Below are 19249 nucleotides of genomic sequence, written 5' to 3' on the forward strand. Positions count from 1 at the left end.
ACTACGGATGCAATATATGTATGGCCACGTATGCCCTCCGAAGGCGCTGTGGCAGGTTTTACGCAAGAGGTGGCGAAGATAATAGCCGAATTACAACGAACCACAACAAACACCCGGGAACAACTCATCTGAGCCTTATTTACTTTTTCTGATTGGTGAATTTCTTTTACATTTCAGCATTTGATCCGAGCATTTTACGTTTTGTTACATTAGCGGTTTTAGCTACGTCAGACACACAACAGCTTCTAATTCGTAAGGACTGCCAAACGCGGGAGACCGGGGTTCAATTCCCCGACGGGGAGGTGAACATTTTAATGTTTTTAATGTTTTTAAAGTTCTCCTTCACTTCCACCTGTTAAAAGATGTAAATGACATCCCTCTCTTCAAACCGTCCATGCTGAAAGCCTGGAGGATCCAGCGAGTCCACATGCTGAGGGGCTGTCTCAGTGACCCAGAACGGGAGGATGGGATTCTGTACAGATACGGTGGCACGCTGCAACTCAACCATGTCCAGGGTGAAGGGGCATCTGTGCCCGTGTGGATTCCAATCAGAGGCACTTCACAGCAAGAGGGCTACCACTTCCACCAGGCTCAGTGGGTGACTGGGAACAAAGTCTCCCCAGAGTTATTTCAGGCCCAGGGTATGACTGGTGTGGCACGCTGGAATTTCCAGAGATTGGTGGATCTCAAACAGCCGGGTGTGGTTTTGCCTGCAGTGTTTGACCCACTACTGATCACAGACTTGAACATGGCCTCTGTGAATGTGACGGGGAGCGCCAAATATCCAGCACTACAAGTCTCCAACAGGGACACGGGAGAGAGGTTTGGACTCGAGTACGTTGAGCAAGGGTGCCGTGCTGTTCCTCTCGACTGGGAAAAGCACAGATCTCAGAAGAGGACAGACATGTCCGTATTCCTGACCCCTCTCCCTGTTGAGAAATGTCAACCCTCAGCAACACAGCTGCCGCCGACTGTCAGATTTCCTGATTCTGCAGCTCCTGCTACTGAGGCTTTAAAGAGAGAAAGCACTGAGGAGCCCCAGATGGACATAGGTAATTCAGAATAATACCACAAACATAGGCATATCTCTCTCACACTAACTCAGTCACACGCACCTAAATATGCTTGCAGACACATGCATTCTGCATAATTACTTTCACTGAAGAACTGTTCCTCTCTTTCAGATCTGCCCTGCACACCTCCACTGCCTATGACCGCCTCACCAAGAAGTGCACGCACGGGGCCTATCAAGACTGGTGGCCGGGTCTTTGTGTTGGACCACAATCGGTGGCCTGGCCCAATGAGGGTGGCTATTGATGGTCTGCTTGCCAGGCATCATGGACAGAAGGACATGCTGAAACTGGTGGACTTTGACTATGCTTCCATGGTGCAAAGTTCATGTGCAGACCCCAACAGCCTGCTTCACCCAACCACCAAACACCACATTGGAAGGTATATTAAACACCTGGCCAAATTAAAAAACACCAGTTCCTCCCTTAACACCAGTCCTGAAAAGCTCTTGGAGACCCAACAACTGTGGCAGCACTTAACCATGGGTAGTGACACAACCTGTGTCCCTGTAACAGCACTCCCACCTGCAGTTGTGAACCCACCCGCACTGCCCACACAAAATGCTCCTCTTACTGAAGCTGCCATAGAGAAAATTGTTTTGGGACTGATGGAAAAGCAGCAACAGTCAGAGCAACAACAGCAGCAAAAGAAAAAAATGACAAAAACCTGCCTTTCATGTGGCCAACCCAAGTCCCGTTACATGAATGATGGCTCCTCAATTCATTATTTTTATCAGAGTGGGCATGTTAGGTACTTCTACTGCTCCACAAAAGTATTTAAAACATATGGAGCAGAGGGCCTCACAAACCCCAAAATGTCTTTTGAGGATTTCATGTCAACACCCTTCTTTCAACAAGAACTTGAATCCATAAAACAGAAAGTGGAACAACAGAAGGACAAACAAAAGAGGAAGTCAGCAGATGTGGTACCCTCTGGCCGTTTGTGCAGGTTCTGCCATTTGGAACTAAAACAGGGCCCTAATAGTCCTCACATTCACACAGGGTTCCCCGGAGTGGCAGGGAAATATATTTATTGTCCTGCCAAGCTGTTCTCCCTCTACCAGGCCAAGGGTATGGAGAAAGAAATGACCTGGAAGGAGTTCCAGGCATCTGCTTTTTATCATGATGAAAAGAAAAGATGGATGAAAAGAGGAAATGTTGATTTACACACACACACACGCATCCACACACACACACACACACACACACACACACAAACAAACAAAATGGCCATAATCTTTTAATAAAACAATTTTGAAGTTCAATACAATTCTCTTGCCTTTAATTCATGTTTACATATTGAACATACTGTACATGAAGTCAGACAGGGTTGCTTATAATTACATTGTGGCACAAGGTACATGAAAAATCAACTGACAGAAAAGTTTGGTTTGTGTAACCCTAAATCTAAGTTAAGATTGGCAAGGAGGTCAAAGGCTGGTCTGTGCATTCAAGTCGACTGCAGGGCTGAAGAAGGTTTTTACCAGGTCATCGGATGAAGTACTTTTGTTTCCTCAACAGGTAGGGCTGATAAGTAAGAATAATCCACTGCAATCTTTAACTGAAGAGGAAAATCTTATGGTAGAATATGTGCAGTACATAAATGTGTTAATTATTTTGAAAGGTGTTATCTTTAAATTAATTTCACATCAGCATAAATGAATGAAGTAATTTGGTCTTTAAAATAACACTTTCACAAAAGCAGAAAATCCCATTACAAAATACTATTATTTTAATACACTGGATATAAACTAGTACACCTGAAATAAGATGGGGAATGTATAATATTTTGAATACATTTGGAGTATATTATCAATGTTCTGAAATATTATTCATCAATCATATGTTATCAGTATACAAAAATAGCAAGTAAAAGTGGGTCTATATTAAAACACTGAATTATACTTATACTAAATAGTATAGTAAATATAACTATTTAGTGTACAAAGGTACAATATAAACGTTCCAAGTAATACACTTCAAGTACACTGTGTTTTGGGCTTGGGAAAATACACTGCATGATCAAATAAAACCAATAGTGACAAAATCTAATTATAATCTATCATTCAATTCCCCAATACATGGGGAAAAAATATCAGAATACAGTTTCCTTGTTTAGAATTGAACCCCCAATAAAAGCGTTTCAAGAAAAAGGCAGCCTGAAAAAAATAAAAAGAGCCCTAAAGCGTTTCCCATTCATTCTCTATGGTAGTCCTAAACCACTACGGATGTAATATATTTTCGGCCACACACTGATTCAGTGGCGCTGTTTCGACAAAACGGCTGTTACAGCTATACGCGACTGGCCACAGAGAAGGAAAGCAGGATTGTGACCATGTTCATAAATCCGCTTTTATTAGAAGTAACATATTTTGGATGGACATGTTTCCTAACTCTTTAGCTCGGTCGGCATTCAGTAGAGCTGAAAGGCGATTTTGAGATGGAAAGAGAGGTCAAAAGCAGGACCTTGGACAGGCTCCAATCAGGTCCGCTTTGGTGAGGAAAACTTGTTATGGCAAGAATAAGCTTTTTTAACTCTCAAGCTCGATTGCACTCAGCGCAGCTGAAAGAGAATCTTGAGATGGAGGAGAGAGAAGCAGGACGATAGACAGGTCTCTATCAGGTCCGCTTTGGATGAAAAGGCATATTTTGCGGCATGTCTCCTGACTGACCGTGTCAGTATGGTAGAGACATGTATTGAGTGGACAGAATGTGAGGTCATCTATCTGAGGTTCAGTTTAGTATGACTGATATTTTTTGTCCCTGCCTACTATTCTATGGAATTCATTGAATAAGTAAGGCGGTCTATTGGACACATAATGTAGAATGACATTTATGTTATTCCATTAGTGGACGATAGCGTTGTCACAGAATATTGAGGCACGGCTATCTGCTAGTACAGATTAGCATGGCTTCTATTCTGATGATCTGCCCAATAGCCATTGGCATTGCCATTGAGCTAGATGGGGCGGGTCTATAACCGATGACGCGGTATATTGTGACGCCCTGATGGGTTTCTTAGTCGCAGTACTGCGGGAATTGGTTGCAGCCATTGCTGGGCTTGACCTTTTTTCATTTTTTAATGGGAAGTGTTAGGCTCGGCAGGGAGTACATTTTGGAGCGTTTCGCTCCGCCTTAAACCACTAGGAGCAGAGCTCCCCTATGGGGGCGGAGCTCCACGATATAGAACGACTAGTTACCGGAGTGTAACTCCAGTTCTATGAGTGGAGCGGAGCCCCATAGGACTTAAGGCCCTGCCGACCCTCTCTAGTCTCGCTGAAGATAATATCTCGGGAGGCAGATTGAGGGAACGGGTCCCTTTATATAGGGGCACCTGTGCTCCCATTGGCTGACAGGTGTGTGCATAATTTTGCTTCAGGCTGTTCTGCCCTAGGGCAGAGGGTAAACCACTAGGAGCAGAGCTCCCCTATGGGGCTCCGCTCCACTCATAGAACTGGAGTTACACTCCGGTAACTAGTCGTTTTGATGTTATACTAGAACCGTTGATAAATGATTTGAAAAAACTAGAAAGCCAAGGGCTAAGTCTTCCATTTTCAGATGAGCAGGTATATGGTACAATCTGTCAGATCACTGGAGATAATCTAGGGATGCACACAATTCTTGGATTTAATGAGTCATTCAGTAGCCGTCATTTCTGTCGCCTTTGACAATCATTCTTCACAATCAAACAAACGGTATACAGTGAGGATGATCCTAAGGTGATCCTTCGTGGAAAATATATGTTTGAAATGCATTGCCAGTCTCTCCAGGAAAACACACAATTGAAGTCACTTTATGGTTTGAAAAAAAGATCTACACTTAATTCATTGAAGTATTTCCATGTTTGTAATAACTATTCATTTGATATCATGCATGATCTTCTTGAGGGTGTGTCAGCTTCCTGCCTCCTGTTTGTCTCCGGGCCTCTAGAGGTCAGCTGTGTTCCCCTCTGCCTTAGTTCTTCCTCGTGTGTCCTCATTAGTTTGATCCAGGTCACCTGTGCCTTGTTTCCCCTTTAGTATTTTAGCTGTGTGTTTTCCCCTTGTGTGTCACTTGGTTATTGAGTCCTGGCTATGTGTCTCCTGCTTTGTCCCACCGTGTCTGTCCTAGTAAGCTGTTCGAAGTTATCTTTAGTTTGTTTTTCTCCCCTCGTGGAGTTGTTTTGTTTTGCCTCCTGTTTTGGTACATTAAATCTACTTGCCTGGAGTATTGCCTTGGGTGTTTCATTTGGGTCCTACAACACCTCCTCTGTGGCTAAGGGGTAGAACCCCCAGCTCTCCACATCTGAGACCGAAGTTCAAGCCCGGCTTGTGACAGGGTGTGGTTCAGTATGAGATCAAATTGCTTTTTGGATATCTCACACAACACTTTGTCAGAACAGGACTTGCTTTCCAGGATTTATGGTTTTGATTGTGGATTTTTAGAATGAAAAAAAATCATCCTACAAAAAACAAAAAAATTGTAAAGTGGTTATCCCACTGGCTATAAGGTGAATGCACCTATTTGTAAGTCGCTCTGGATAAGAGTGTCTGCTAAATGACGTAAATGTAAATGAGAGTGTTGGCAATGGCATTGGTTTGAATTCTATTCAGACATTGTGTCTTGTGACTGTAAGTCGCTTTGGATAAAAGCGTCTGCTAAATGGCATATTATTATTATTATTTGTGAAAAACATCCCCTGCAGGAAACGAAACCTGGAATTTGTTACGGTTGCTCTCACTCTAGGTATGACAATATATTTAAAGCATTTGATTGTTGACCACCACAAACTATTTAAGCACTTGTATCCACATAGAAACTTGATACCTAAGCATCATTTTATGATCCATTACCCATCTTCTATAAGGGAAATTGGCCCCTTATTATATACGTGGTGTATGAGGTTTGAGGCCAAACACAAGCTGTTTAAAGATTGTTTTAAACATTTCAAAAACATAACCAAATCACTTGCTAAAAAAGCATCAGATGGCCATTGCTTATCACTGGGAAACCTTCACCCTCAAACAAAATGAGTATGGGCCAATTAAAATATTTTCTCTTCAGAGATGAGAACGTCGTCAACAATGAAATGCTTGAAACGATCTTGTCAAAATATGTTTTCTCAACTAGTTGGGTTAAAGTAGATGGTGTAGAGTATAAAGCTGGACTAGTTATTTGCAGTGTAATGGAAGAAGACATGCAAGTCTACTTTTGGTTGAAGATAAAAAATTTTTTTTACAAACAAGCTATTTACAGAGAATTTTGATGACCATCATCATGCATTCAGAGTATTACGAAGTGCGGAAAGACGTCTACTAAAAATGTGAGCTTAAATTTCATAAACCGTTTGATATTCAAAGCTCATACAATGTTTCAGATGAAAGTATGTACATTATACCTTCATTCACAATGTTTTAATTCAACTGACTGCAAGGGAGAAAAGGCACAAATAAATGTTTGACAACGATTGTTTGTGATTAATTCTTATTAATATAAGTATATATTAAATTAATAAATAATATTGAATAAATTAAAAAATAATTAAAAAAAAATTTCAGTGTTGATAACTGACACTAAATTAACACTACACAAATTGTTTTTAAAAATGAACTCTGAACAGTGTTAGTTTTTTATTTTATTTATTTTTTTATCCCTTAGCGATACTTTTTTACTCTTTTGCAAGATAAAAGGGGAACTCTGCAGAGTGTTAAATGTAACTATTTTGAAAGTGTTAATTTAACTCTGGAGAGTGTGGACCTATATAAACCCTCAAAAAGTGTTGAAATCAACTCTGTGGGAGTTAATTCAACACTGGACTTTTTGCTGTGTAGTCTCGGTGAAGATAAATATCTCTGGAGGCTGATTGAGGGGAGGCATCCCCTCTTATAGGGACACCTGTACTCCTATTGGCTGCAGGTGTGTGCATAATTTTGTCTCAGGCTGATGCTGCCTTAGGGCAGTGGGTAAACCAATTGGAACGTAGCTCCCCTATGGGGCTCCGCTCCACTCATAGAACTGGAGTTACACTCCGGTAACTATCGTTATAAGGCTTTGCCTTTTGAGTATGTTTTTGAGTTGTCATGTTTTTTTACATCACTAAGTTTGGCATAGAAATCAGCCTTACAATACAGGCAGTATGCCCGTGTATCATCTCCAATAAATGGCTTCAACCAGCCTTTGAATTCAGGGTTTGATTCCAACTTTCTGTATTTGAGTGTACAGTTTAGTCAGAGCGACTTAGTTAGTTTAGACTGAGACAGGATGAGCTAGCCAGCTAGATGTTTAGCTTATGTCACAGAGAGACACACACATACACAGTGGACGAGGTGAGTAAGTGACTGAGGCTGTGTGAGTCAAATGCAGTGATTTATTTTTGCGCAATTATTTATTTTAGACCACATTTTACATTTACATCCCGCCCTGAATGTAAGCCAGGGCTGGATCAGCCAGTGGCGACTTCCCGCATGTACAATTAATTTAATTAATTTAATTTGCAGTCTGGACGCGGAGGGGTGAACGTCTCCTGCTCCGACTGCAGCACGAGGACTGGGCCGCCTGTGAGTGCTTTGGGACGGGGGCGGGGCCCACGGCAGCACCGGCTGCTCGTTGAGAAGAGTAAGAACGATACGTGCTTTCATGTCACAGTCTCCAAAAGTCTCCTATAAACACCAGAAAAAGTTATGGTGCTAGTCGATTTTTTGAAAAATGTGTCACAAGAGGGGTCTGAATACTCGCTAAATATAGCGACAAAGTCGCTAAATTGGCAACACTGGAGGGGAAGCGTCCCCTCTTATAGGGACACCTGTACTCCTATTGGCTGCAGGTGTGTGCATAGTGTGGTCTCAGGCTGTTCACTGCCTAGGCAGTGGGGTAAACCAATAGGAGCAGAGCTCCACTCATAGAACTGGAGTTACAACTCCGGTAACTATCATTATGTTTGGTTGGGGTTTCTTTTGTTGTAGGTGGTCTGACTGTTGAAATGTAACTCCAGGCCTGTCAAGCCCATTTGCAGCCTAACTCTATATCTTTGTTTTCACATTTCTTAGAGAAATGTATCTGGTAGTTTAATTTATAATATGACCAATGTATTCTCATACCGTCAGTCTGTTTTTTTGTTATTTGATGAGTGACAATTGGTAGCCTACATAGCTACAGTAGGTCTTAGTTTCTGCAACTTCTACAGACAATGTTAACAATTATATTGACGACAAAGGAATTGACACAAAACGTTGGTGTTTATCATCAGTGGCATTAAGACAAAGCCTTACTCTGCAGCTTTTCCTGATAGGTAATGGCAGTTTCAATTACCATAATGGTGTCAAGTCATTGACTCTTGATTAATCGAATGTATTGAAGACTGTGCTAAATGTCTTAGGTATGTTAGGATAACAGCTATACTATCCTGACTGTAGTAGTCTGTCATCTTACCATTTTTAATCAGTCGGACAATCCTCACACCCTGTCACGCCCTGACCTTGGAGATCCCTGTTATTCTCTAGTTGGTTAGGTCAGGGTGTGATTTGGGGTGTCCATTCTAGGTTTTGTGTTTCTATGTTGGCCGGGTGTGGTTCCCAATCAGAGGCAGCTGTCGATCATTGTCTCTGATTGGGATCATACTTAGGCAGCCATTTTCCTACCTTAGTTTCCTACCTTAGTTTGTGGGCTCTTGTTTCTGGTTAGCAGCTGTGTAGCGTGCAGAACTTTACGTTAGTTTGTTTTGATCTGTATTCAGTTATATTAAAATGTTCGCATACCATGCTGCACCTTGGTCCGAGCAGTCTAAAAACGAGCGTGACACAGCCCTGCATACATTTCACTGTTTACCCTTTTCTCACCCTGATGATAACTTTACTTTAATTGACGTCTAGGCTAATTGTTATTGGCTTCTGTAAATGTACTATGTAATGAGTTATTTTCCATTCAGTTTAGTTCAAGCATGTTCACGGTTTAAAGCCTATGGGTGAATGCCTCATTGACACAAATTCCATGTGCTTACGCTTGTTTTTAGTATCAAATAACGTGCAAAACTTGTAAGGAAACTACAGTATTAGGCAGGCTATCAATGAGTATCGCTAAGCTATTCTTCCTGGCGCCAGTGAAGTTTAACGTCGCCAAATGTGTCAGTTTAATTAGCCCTAAACGTGCAAGAAAAAGTATTGTGCCCATCTATAAGCTTATTTAATAAAACCCTGGCTGGCTGTTGATGTCCTAGGTCAGGGCTCTCCAACCCTGTACTTAGTTACCTTCCTGTAGGTTCTCTCCAACCCCAGCTGTACCTAACCGGATTTGCTTATCAACCAGCTAATTATTAAAACAGATGCACTAGATTAGGGTTGGAGTGAACCTATAGGATCTAAGCAATAAATGGCAAAGCAGCATCCCCACTAAACTTTCTGGAAGTGGCAAGTTCACCTTCTCATCCATAAACAGTCAAGTGCAAATACAGTTCAGCAAATCAAAATCTGCAGGGTGGGGGGGCATTGTTATTAGGAAGGACATCTACCACGGATTGCTAAAATAATGATTATCGCACATCAATTTAAATATTATGGGGAGACCTGTACATTTGGCAGCCTAGCACGAGTTATCAGTGTAGCCTATTATCGTCTGGACATGACGTTGAAATATCTTCACGCCTAGAATAAAAACCTCCAGGCTTCCGTCATAAGGGTCAATTCAATTCGGAAAAAATGAATGACGGGGCAGTTTGGAAAGACAGCCTGTGTGAATCATCCTCTGTAATAATGCACATGCTCGGATAATAATTCCAGAAACAATGTCTCTAGTAATACCCGTCTGAATAGGGCTACATGGCAAAAAAATAGGCTTATCAGCGTAGATTGCGCCGCATCATGCCATGGGATCCTTTTAAGGCTGTGCCCAGCAGAAATAACACTGAAATATTGTAGGTCCTACAAATCACCTAGGATTAAATTGATGAACAAATGGGCAGCGTCATGTTCATGTCAGTCCTCTAGAACACAGATGTAGTCTTCCTAGTAGGACTCCGCAATAATGAGGTGGTGTGTGTGAGCATCCGTTTCAGCGTGTTTTGGGAGTCGAGCAAGAGTAAAATTCCTTTCAACTCCAACCACGAGTCTGAGTCGACTCCAAAGATCCAAGAGTCGTACACCACTACCACAAGGGTCTTTTGAGTACTCATCTGGGCACAGCAGAGCTTCAGAGTAGGTGATTAGAGTGACTACCATACTCATGTGAAACAAGCCCCTATTTTGTTACGTTCCCCAGCAATAAACCAGAAGGGGGAACAAAGGGGTTCTAGAAGGAGTTCTGAAAGACACTCATGGGGGTGTCCACTGATAGTTGACTACCAACAACTGGGACCTGAAAGACACCCACCATGAGAGCCCACTAAATTTCCCCAAGAGGGAAATAAAATAAAAACCCACACCAAACTTAAAAATAGGACGCAAACCAAAAAGTTGAGTAAAACAAAGTCAAGGAAGGTCAGATAAAGGACTGTTTAAAATAGGGAGAGCCAACTAAAGGTGTTAACCCTCCACATCTCTCAAGTCAACTGGAGCACTGGGCCAGCCGCTCTTAAATATCCTCAGTGCCAGCACAGGTGAAAACACCTTCTGACTAACGAGATGACAAGGCAGCACAGGTGTAACACCAACCAAAGCCTGTAACACCTCCCATAGAATTTCCAAACCCTGGTCTGGTCTGTTTCGCCTGTTTCGCCTGTTGCGCTATGCGTTCCTGGATGTATCGGCATGTTGGGCCTCTGGGTTTAAAAACTCTGCGCTAAAATAAATTATATCAGATAGGGATATGCAACATAACGTTCACTTCATAGGATGACACATAGTTTACACCTATTTTTCATTAGTCTATCTTTCCCACCGCAAGGGAACACTTGACAGCTATTATACCCTTGGAAAATAATTCCCCTGTTCCAAATAATCCATGCAGCTATAGAAATGTGATTTATGGTCCCTATCTAATTTGTGATTGGGACACGCATAATATCCTTTCAATGTGAAATGTGTTATTCTAATTTACTAACAAGATTCCTCCAGCGAGCAAACAGGACTGTCAATGTGATAATGCAATTTCAGACAATAGAAAAGTCATGTAATATAAGTTATACTTATAAAATGCGTCAGATTTTGACATTGCAAGCATGGGTGAATCGGCGTCGAAGAGCCACATGAAAGGGAAAAGACAACGCTGCATCCTGCGCTGGCGCCAGTTCTACATTGTGACCTTTTTCTCTGCAACAACCTCTAGAGCTTTTTTGCCAATCGCCTCATTCACTGGGCAGCCGTGATATTCTGCTTTATCAAGCGCCGTTCTAGTGGACGTTTTTCTCACACAGCCAACCCGCCCTTCTCCAAACCGAAAGCGCTGGTCAGAAGACAATTAAAGCTGCTGGTCAGAAGACATTAAAGCTGCTGGTCAGAAGCAAGACACTTTTTCGTAGCTATTAAGTAGCAGATTCCCAAATGCCCTTCTAAAAACAGTAATTACATTTCACTGCTGGGTCAGGCTAGTTTGGCACATTGTCTTACTAGCCCAGTCTGAAAAGTACTAGCCTCGGGCTAGCTTCATTTCCATCCCTGCTGACATTTCTAACTTACTTTACAGGTCATTTGATGAGTCATGTACAAAAGATGCACTCGTGGAACAAAACCGTTTCTGTGTTTTGTATGAGGAAAACATTTAGCTCTCAAGTCCTTTGTGAGCTAACCAGCCAACGTTAGCTCACCGTTCGTGTAATTTATACGTGGTGACATGCTAGCTAATGTTAGCCCACCAGGGCAGGGATATTTAACATTCGCTAGTTAGCGCTAATCGCTAACGTTAGGCATATTCGCTAGCATGTCACTGCCTGTTGGGAAAGTCTGACTATTACACGGTGAGCTACGGTGCAACGTTAACTAATGTAGCCAACCAAGGGGCCTAACTAGAGCCGACCAGGTGAGATGTAGCTAGCTAATTTCCTGCCCTGGTGGGCTAACGTTAGCTAGCTAGCATGTCATCGTGTGAAAAAGTATGACTACTCAAACCGTGAGCTAACGTCAACTAGCTGGCTAGCTCACGAAGGACTTGTCAATAATACAGTCACAACAGGCATAATGCTAGCCTATGCTAGTGTTCTTTTTACTTGTAACCCTAGTCATAGACTGTTCTCTCTACTACCGCACGGTAAGCGGTACCGGAGCGCCAAGTCTAGGTCCAAAAGGCTTCTTAACAGCTTCTACCCCCAAGCCATAATACTCCTGAACAGCTAATCATGGCTACCCTGACTATTTGCATTGTCACCCCACTCCCTCTTTTACGCTGCTGCTACTCTCTGTTTATTATCTATGCATACAGTGTTGCCAACTTAGCGACTTTGTCGCTATATATACAGTGGGGGAAAAAAGTATTTAGTCAGCCACCAATTGTGCAAGTTCTCCCACTTAAAAGATGAGAGAGGCCTGTAATTTTCATCATAGGTACACGTCAATTATGACAGACAAATTGAGGGGAAAAAAATCCAGAAAATCATATTGTAGGATTTTTAATGAATTTATTTGCAAATTATGGTGGAAAATAAGTATTTGGTCACCTACAAACAAGCAAGATTTCTGGCTCTCACAGACCTGTAACTTCTTCTTTAAGAGGCTCTTGTCTCCTCCACTCGTTACCTGTATTAATGGCACCTGTTTGAACTTATCAGTATAAAAGACACCTGTCCACAACCTCAAACAGTCACACTCCAAACTCCACTATGGCCAAGACCAAAGAGCTGTCAAAGGACACCAGAAACAAAATTGTAGACCTGCACCAGGCTGGGAAGACTGAATCTGCAATAGGTAAGCAGCTTGGTTTGAAGAAATCAACTGTGGGAGCAATTATTAGGAAATGGAAGACATACAAGACCACTGATAATCTCCCTCGATCTGGGGCTCCACGCAAGATCTCACCCTGTGGGGTCAAAATGATCACAAGAACGGTGAGCAAAAATCCCAGAACCACACGGGGGGACCTAGTGAATGACCTGCAGAGAGCTGGGACCAAAGTAACAAAGCCTACCATCAGTAACACACTACGCCGCCAGGGGCTCAAATCCTGCAGTGCCAGACGTGTCCCCCTGCTTAAGCCAGTACATGTCCAGGCCCGTCTGAAGTTTACTAGAGTGCATTTGGATGATCCAGAAGAGGATTGGGAGAATGTCATATGGTCAGATTGTCACGGTTTCGGCCGAGGCTGCTCCTCCTCCTGGTTCGGGCAGGCTTCGGCGGTCGTCGTCCCCGGAGTACTAGCTGCCACCGATCTGTTTCATGTTCGTTTGGTTTTGTCTGGATGTTGTACACCTGTGTCTTGTTAGTCCTCGTTAGTGTCCTATTTAGTTCTCGTTGTGTGTGCTTGTCGTTGTGTGTGATTGCGCTTCTGTTTAGTGTTTGGAGCTACTTTTTACCTCCAGTGTTTTGGAGAGGTTATGTTGCACATGTTTGTGCGCCGTTTGTTTTGTCGCCTGTGTGCGCCGTGTATTCGCCTTCGGGCTTATTGTGCTTCCGTCTTTGATATATATTGCACTAAAGCCTTTGGACTGAGCCTCTGCGTCCTGCGCATGATTCATACACCACACCCACCTTCAGCACGCCTTGACACAGATGAAACCAAAATAGAACTTTTTGGTAAAAACTCAACTCGTCGTGTTTGGAGGACAAAGAATCCTGAGTTGCATCCAAAGAACACCATACCTACTGTGAAGCATGGGGGTGGAAACATCATGCTTTGGTGCTGTTTTTCTGCAAAGTGACCAGGACGACTGATCCGTGTAAAGGAAAGAATGAATGGGGCCATGTATCGTGAGATTTTGAGTGAAAACCTCCTTCCATCAGCAAGGGCATTGAAGATGAAACGTGTCTGGGTCTTTCAGCATGACAATGATCCCAAACACACCGCCCGGGCAACGAAGGAGTGGCTTCGTAAGAAGCATTTCAAGGTCCTGGAGTGGCCTAGCCAGTCTCCAGATCTCAACCCCATAGAAAATATTTGGAGGGAGTTGAAAGTCCGTGTTGCCCAGCGACAGCCCCAAAACATCACTGCTCTAGAGAAGATCTGCATGGAAGAATGGGCCAAAATACCAGCAACAGTGAGTGAAAACCTTGTGAAGACTTACAGAAAACGTTTGACCTGTGTCATTGCCAACAAAGGGTATATAACAAAGTATTGAGAAACTTTTGTTATTGACCAAATACTTATTTTCCACCATAATTTGCAAATAAATTCATAAAAAATCCTACAATGTGATTTTCTGGATTTTTTTTTCTAATTTTGTCTGTCGTAGTTTACGTGTACCTATGATGAAAATTACAGGCCTCTCTCATCTTTTTAAGTGGGAGAACTTGCACAATTGGTGGCTGACTAAATACTTTTTTCCCCCACTGTATATATATTTGGCAGCCTAGCACGAGTTATCAGTGTAGCCTATTCTCATCTGGACATGACGTTGAAATATCTTCACGCCTAGAATAAAAACCTCCAGGCTTCCGTCATAAGGGTCAATTCAATTCGAAAAAAATGAATGACAGGGGGCAGTTTGGAAAGACAGCCTGTGTGAATCATCCTCTGTAATAATGCACATGCTCGGATAATAATTCCAGAACCATGGCAAAGAATAGGCTTATCAGCGTAGATTGCGCCGCATCATGCCATGGGATCCTTTTAAGGCTGTGCCCAGCAGAAATAACACTGAAATATTGTAGTTCCTAGAAATCACCTAGGATTAAATTGATGAACAAATGGGCAGCGTCATGTTCATGTCAGTCCTCTAGAATGATGTAGTCTTCCTAGTAGGACTCCGCAATAATGAGGTGGTGTGTGTGCGCATCCGTTTCAGCGTGTTTTGGGAGTCGAGCAAGAGTACTCCAACCACGAGTCTGAGTCGACTCCAAAAATCCAAGAGTCGTACACCACTACCACAAGGGTCTTTTGAGTACTCATCTGGGCACAGCAGAGCTTCAGAGTAGGTGATTAGAGCGACTACCATACTCATGTGAAACAAGCCCCCATGTTACGTTCCCCAGCAAGAAACCAAAAGGGGGAACAAAGGGGTTCTAGAAGGAGTTCTGAAAGACACTCATGGGGGTGTCCACTGATAGTTGACTACCAACAACTGGGACCTGAAAGACACCCACCATGAGAGCCCACTAAATTTCCCCAAGAGGGAAATAAAATTAAAATAGGACGCAAACAAAAATCAAGGAAGGTCAGATAAAGGACTGTTTAAAATAGGGAGAGCCAACTAAAGGTGTTAACCCTCCACATCTCTGAAATCAACTGGAGCACTGGGCCAGCCGCTCTTAAATATCCTCAGTGACAGCACAGGTGAAACACCTTCTGACTAACAAGATGACAAGCCAGCACATGTGTAACACCAACCAAAGCCTGTAACACCTCCCATAGAATTTCCAAACCCCGTTCTGGTCTGTTGAGTCTGTTAAAATTGGCGTGTTTTACAGCCCGGCTCTATCTCCGGAACGGAATGTCGGAGCGACCCCACCCCCGTGGACTCGGTCCCGTAATTTTCCCACCTACGCTTGAGGCATTATAATGCAAATTCCATAGTCTTTCAAAAAAAAAATTTCAGACTTTGGCCGCCCCTATAAAAGGCAGAGCAGCTGCGGAGCGTCATTTGCGGTGAAACTCGAAAGCACAACAGCTATCAAGACATGCTTCCCGAGTTCAAGAATCACATGATTCCTCAATACCACGTCATAAAAAAACATGTCAACCTCGCAGTGCTCCGTGCGGACGCCTTGAGGGCAATCAAAAATTGTTTTGGCTGCGTGATTGCCTACGTGGACGGTGGCTACGTCCTGAACTTGACCGCTGTTTCTAAGAGCACCACCAAGCCCAATCCAAATCTTTTGGAAATGGCCAAAGAGACACTGGATGAGGTCACTGTCCAGTTCAGGATGCGGTTTACAGCGTTGGATGCTGCTGACATCCAAAGGCCGATGATGCAGAAGCAGTGTTTGGCCAACACTGCCAAAATGAATGTCCTCCAACAGGACCTGCCGTTTGTGTTGGGGTTGTTGGACACTGCCATCGCCAGCGCACACAGTACAGATGACCATCTGTTGATTATGGTCACACTGACCAAGTTCGGACGAGGCACCGGTGGCACTGGACTTCATTGACATGCAGCACGTGACCGCATTGACCATCCATGCCGGATGCATGGTAAAGGCAAAGGACCCCAACACCCACATGTTGTGGTCCAGGTACGGCCTACAAAACCTTGTAGGGTGGGCGGGACGCTTGTTTACCACACTATCCATCCACGAAGCAACCAACTTCCAGAGCACTTTGGACAACAAGGCAAGGCCATGGACCTGAAACGCCCCATCCTGGCCTTATTCAAGTCTGGCCAACTGAGATTTGTGCAGCTGTACACGGTGTCACCACACGTCCACATGAAAATATCCTGCAAACACCCAGTGAGTGGAGCAATAGCAACATGTGGCCTTGCCCACCACCAAACCCAGAAAGCCATGCATTCCAGGGCATTGTCCTACATGGACCACATGGATGACCTCAGGTTCAAAATGGAGAACATGGGCCAGCTCAAGATCAGGATTGAGCAGGTCGTGTACCTAGGGAAGGAAGACACCCTTCCCCAAGTCATTGTCCCTGCAGACTTTTTAGTCCCTGCAGCCCTTGATCTGCTTCTCCGGTCCCAGCCTGTGGTCCTGCCATTTGTTGATAGGCAAGGGGTGGGGGGCTGGTAAAGGTGTTGGCAGAAACGACGGGTCACCTCACCACTGTCCTGAGGAACTGTTTTGACAGAAACAAGGGGATGGAGGCTATGCTGCCTCCTGGAAGGCCTACCAGGCTGAACTGGCCATGGAGGAGCTAGTCTATGGACATCCACTGTCCCCCTTGGACTACCAGTACAGTGCTTCCTTGGGGACGTGCTCGGTGAACCCCAAAAGCCTCATCCACTATCGGGGGTTCCTGGGTTTGGCTCCCTTCAACAGTACCTCTGTGGGAGACGGACCTCCACCACTGGGAAACTGGACAAGAGATGAATTGCTTAAAGCCAACATCAAGCGGGTCTTCCCCCTGACCGAGACCTTAGGCGCAGCGCCGTCACTTGTTGGTGTGGAATTGTTCACCGTCCTCCTGGGAGACCTGTGGAAAGCGCCAAAGGAATTAATTCCATTTTGAGGAATGAGGTCTCTGACCAAGCCTGACGGGTGGATCCTGAAGGGCTCCATGACTATGGAGGGAGTGGTGGACCAACTGGCCACTCGGGATGCCTTTCCATTCCCAATGACGTTTGGGAGGGCAAGAAAAATGGCGGAGAACGCCGGCCACGATGTGGCCACCTGCCTTCTGCTGTGACTAGGGCTTAGTGGTCACATACGTGGACAGCACTTTTTAGCTCTTATGTCCACAATTGTGTTCACTGCTGAATTGGTGGTGTTACGGACACGTATGGGGGTACTTACACTGCCATCTGGTGGTGTCAGAAGTTTATAACACACTACGGTCAAAATTCAAAATGGCGGCGAACACAAGGGAAGATTCAAGTGGTAGCTCCATACACAAACGTCGACCAGGTAAGAAGTTCTGTCATATTTCATGGCTTATTCTGATTTAGATATTTATAAAAGCCTTGTATATTTGTCATGACATGCAAATTTGAAAAAAAAGTGTAAAACTAGCAACTTTGTAGGTCGCTAAACATGAAGTACACGTAAGTGTACTTATGGACTGAGGCTCCTCGAAACAGCTAATATGCTTGTAAACATGCACACACGTAAAATGGGAAAAAAGCTAGCTCTGATGCAGCTAAAAAGCTGTACATGGTCCCAATGAAATAAATAACAATTAAATCACTAAATACATACATACATCTTAAATTAGTTGTGTTGAAAATGTTAGTAAAAATGTAATATGCTAGTAAAAATGTGCACATGTAAATTAGCTTGCATATTATCCCATTGGAATAAATAACAAATTAATAATGCAAACCTACATACATAAATGAAATTAATTTGTATTTGATTTTATCATGTTTTTATTTCCAGAGCGTTTTTCTCTGCAAAGAGCATTGGAGCTACTTGGGTTAATTGATGGAAACAACTCAGATTTGGACGTGTCTGACAACGATGATCCTATCCTGGATGGCAATTACCAACCATCACCACAGGAGGAAAGCAGCAGTGAGCACAGTAGTGATGATGAGGACCCCATTCCTGAGCCCACTGACCACAGTGCAGATAATGGTTAGCCAAGACACAGTAGATATTTGTTTATTTTATGCAGTTAGGGCCTTAGGGCTATGTGAAGGATTGGAAGCAAAATGCTTATTTACAAAACTTGTTGACAGGTTCATGGACAGGGACAGAGACAGGTACAGGCACAGGTACAGGTTCATCCCGCACTCTCAGACGTCGCCGTCAAAGTCAAGAGATTGAGGCTGATAGCTCAGAAGATGACTTGGAAGAGCCAACACCAAGACCAGCCAAACAAAAAAAAAGAAAAAAGGGAGACTGAACAAGGTAATTGTTATTAGTTTTGGCCTTCACAACTTGAGGGTAAATCTTCAAATTTCATATAAACTTCCACACAGATTCAAGTATTTTATGCACCAATACACCTCAATTGCTTACATGGGTAAAAATGTAACTTCCTACAATAAATACTATTTTTATTCTGATTCTGGTTGTGCAGGACGTGGACTACGCTGGAAGGCTACTCCATTGACGCCAAACCTGGCAGAGTATCTGTCACACCCTGGCTCTGGGACTCTATATGTTGAGCCAGGGTGTGTGCATTCTATGTGTTCGTTTTCTATGTTGCGTATTCTAAGTTGTTCTATGTCTATGTTTGCCTGTGTGACTCCCAATCAGAGGCAACGAGTGTCAGCTGTCGGCTGGTTGTCTCTGATTGGGAGCCATATTTAAACTGTATGTTTTCCCTTGGGTGTTGTGGGTTTTTGTTCCGTGTCGGTATGTTTAACCGTGGACTTCACGAATCGTGTTTTGTTTGTATTTAGAAACTTTAATTAAATAAAGTCATGTTTGTTTCACACGCTGCGCCTTGGTCTACTTCGCTACAAGACGATCGTGACAGAAAAACCCACCTTAAAAGGACCAAGCAGCGTGTCCAGGAATCGGCAGCCTGGACGTGGGAACAGATTTTGGACGGGCAGGGGTCCTGGACCTGGG

General features: G+C 43.5%; 1 protein-coding gene across 1 annotated transcript; it reads left to right on the plus strand.

Moving 5' to 3' along the window:
- The first annotated feature begins 338 nt into the window (after nt 1–338).
- On the plus strand, nt 339–15166 carry LOC121545162. Its single transcript, XM_045224915.1, has 3 exons — nt 339–1052; nt 1185–2227; nt 15095–15166. The coding sequence occupies exons 1-3, from the start codon at nt 395–397 to the stop codon at nt 15164–15166; spliced, it is 1773 nt and encodes a 590-aa protein (XP_045080850.1). The 5' UTR covers nt 339–394.
- Nucleotides 15167–19249: the final 4083 nt, after the last annotated feature.

This window comes from Coregonus clupeaformis, chromosome 14 (assembly GCF_020615455.1).
Source record: "Coregonus clupeaformis isolate EN_2021a chromosome 14, ASM2061545v1, whole genome shotgun sequence".
Taxonomy (NCBI): domain Eukaryota; kingdom Metazoa; phylum Chordata; class Actinopteri; order Salmoniformes; family Salmonidae; genus Coregonus; species Coregonus clupeaformis.